The 2,500-nt window shown below is 75.0% G+C and overlaps 1 protein-coding gene across 1 annotated transcript in view; it reads right to left on the bottom strand.

Moving 5' to 3' along the window:
* Window positions 1-1,238: 1,238 nt before the first annotated feature.
* LOC135408133 (collagen alpha-1(I) chain-like) overlaps window positions 1,239-2,500 on the bottom strand; it is a 3,892-nt gene continuing 2,630 nt past the window's right edge. Inside the window, exon 3 of the mRNA XM_064643468.1 lies at window positions 1,239-2,500. This exon is cut by the window's right edge and continues 369 nt beyond it. Within this exon, the coding sequence (XP_064499538.1) occupies window positions 1,239-2,500 (1,262 nt within the window).

Genomic DNA, 2,500 nt, shown 5'->3' on the forward strand with positions numbered 1-2,500 from the left:
TCGGGGCTTAGCGCTGCGCTTTCTGCCCGGCGCTCCGAGCGTAGCAGCCTTTCCCCTGCCCCGAGGGTGAAAGAAGAGACGTTCTCTGCGGGGCGGGGAAACGGGGGGAGCAACCGGGACTCTGCCCGGGTGGCACGGCTGCCGCCGCCTCGGCTCGGCCGCAGAGGTGCGCAGCGGGTAGAGTTGTCGTCCGTGCCCGGCGGGTAGACCCCTGGTCCGAAGCCGGCGGGTAGACCTGGTGTCCCGGTGCAGCGGGTAGACCTGTGGTCCGGGCTCGTCGGCTCGAGCCGCTCTCCGAGTCGGGTGGCTGGAGCGGGTTCCGAGCGCTTAGCCGAGGCCCTCGGCGGGTGCCGAGGCGCCGCCGTTCCTGCCCGGGGCTCCGAGTGGGAAAGAGAGGGCGTTGTCCGCGGCGCGGGTCCAGAGGGGGAGTAGCTGGGACTCTCTTAAGGTGGCAGGGCGGCGGCCGACTGGGCTCGGCGGCGGGGGTGCCGGTGGGTACAGCTGCTCTCGGAGCCCGGCGGGTAGACCTGTTGTCCGAGCCCGGCGGGTAGACCTGTTGTCCGAGCCCGGCGGGTAGACCTGTTGTCCGAGCCCGGCGGGTAGACCTGTTGTCCGAGCCCGGCGGGTAGACCTCTTGTCCGAGCCCGGCGGGTAGACCTCTTGTCCGAGCCCGGCGGGTAGACCTCTTGTCCGAGCCCGGCGGGTAGACCTGTTGTCCGAGCATGGCGGGTAGACCTGGTGTCCGAGCCCGGCGGGTAGACCTGGTGTCCGAGCCCGGCGGGTAGACCTGGTGTCCGAGCCCGGCGGGTAGACCTGGTGTCCGAGCCCGGCGGGTAGACCTGGTGTCCGAGCATGGCGAGTAGACCTGGTGTCCGAGCCCGGCGGGTAGACCTGGTGTCCGAGCATGGCGGGTAGACCTGGTGTCCGGGCCCGGCGGGTAGACCTGGTGTCCGAGCCCGGCGGGTAGACCTGGCGTTCGGGTTAGGCGGGTCGACCTGGTGTTCGGGCCCGGCGGGTAGACCTGGTGTCCGAGCCCGGCGGGTAGACCTGGTGTCCGGGCCCGGCGGGTAGACCTGGTGTCCGAGCCCGGCGGGTAGACCTGGTGTCCGGGCCCGGCGGGTAGACCTGGTGCCCGAGCCCGGCGGGTAGACCTGTTGGCCCGGGCTTCCGGGCCGACCCGTTCGCCCAGTCGGGCGCGGCCGGCCTCGTGCCCCGCCGGGTGCTGTCGAGCATCAGGTCTACCCGGTTCCGGGGCTGGCGAGCATCAGGTCTACCCGGTTCCGGAGCCGGCCGATGCGGCCGCCGCGGCCGCCGCCGGCGGCCTGCGCCCCGGCGGCGTCCCGGCGCAGGGCCACCAGGTCTACCCGGCTCCGGCGGGACTTAGGCGCCTGTCGGCATTTTCGGGGTAGACCTGTTGTCGCGGCCGGCCCCGGAAGTCGGCCAAGGGGTCGCTGTCGGGCGCCGCCTCCGGTTAGGTCTAGGCGAGAGGCGGCCTGCTCTCGCGCGCCTCCCCGCTGAGGAGCCTCGAGCCGCTTCGGAGGCGCGGCGGCGCCAGGACGCGTCTGTCCGTATTGTGGGCAGGGGTTGTCTAGCAGCGCGGGTTCCGAGGGCCCCTTTTCTTCCGCGTCTGCTGCCGCGCGGCCTTCGGCGCGTGCCACGGGCCGGCCAACCCCACGAGCGGCAGGAAGGCCGGCGCGAGAAAGCCGCGGGGCTCTCGACCGGCTTCCTCGGGCGGGCCCGATGACGGGAGAGGAAGACGAGAGCCGAGCGCGAAAGCGCAGCCGAGGGAGTGCGGGACTGGGACGGCCGAGGGGGGCCCGCGGGGGCCCGACAGCAGCGTCCAGCCCGAGCCGGTGGCGGCTGCCGGCTCCCTGAGGGCCCCGGGCGAAGGCGATGGTGTGCGAGGGCGGCGAGGCGGCGGCGTCTCGTCCTTTCGGTGGGCCGGCCTTAAGCCGGCGCCCGTCGTCCGGCGGCGGCGGCGGGCATTGTTGCGGGCGGTTGGCGGCCGGGGCTCGAAGGGCCGAGCCCGCGCGGGCTTTTTCCCCGGCCGCCTCCCGAGAGCCCCGAAGATGGCCCGGGCCTGGGTGGCGGCGCCCTGTCCTCGGCTGCCGGGCGGCAGCGGTGCCGGCGGCGTGCCGGGGACTGGCGGTGGGCGTGCGGCCTCGCCTGGGCCCGGCCGGTTGCCGGAGGGGCTCGGTGACGGGACCGCCCGATGGTCGGGCGAGGCGGCGCCCTCGGCGCGCCTCGGCTCTTTTGTTCGTTCCCCCTTCCTCGGCCCTAAGCCGGGGACCCGCCCAGCGGGCCGAAGGCGGCGGCGCCGGCCGGCCAGGCTGTGGCCGGCGGCCGCGCCGGCAGACCGAGAACCCGACAGAGTCGCCGGGGAGCCCTGGGGACGCACGATGGCCGTTGGCGGGCGAGGCGGCGGCGCCTCGCCCCTCCCTCCTCTTAGGCCGGCGCGAGAGCCACGGCGGCCGGGCGGCCCGTGCGGTCGGGCCTGCCC

Source organism: Pseudopipra pipra, unplaced genomic scaffold, assembly GCF_036250125.1.
Source record: "Pseudopipra pipra isolate bDixPip1 unplaced genomic scaffold, bDixPip1.hap1 HAP1_SCAFFOLD_198, whole genome shotgun sequence".
NCBI lineage: Eukaryota > Metazoa > Chordata > Aves > Passeriformes > Pipridae > Pseudopipra > Pseudopipra pipra.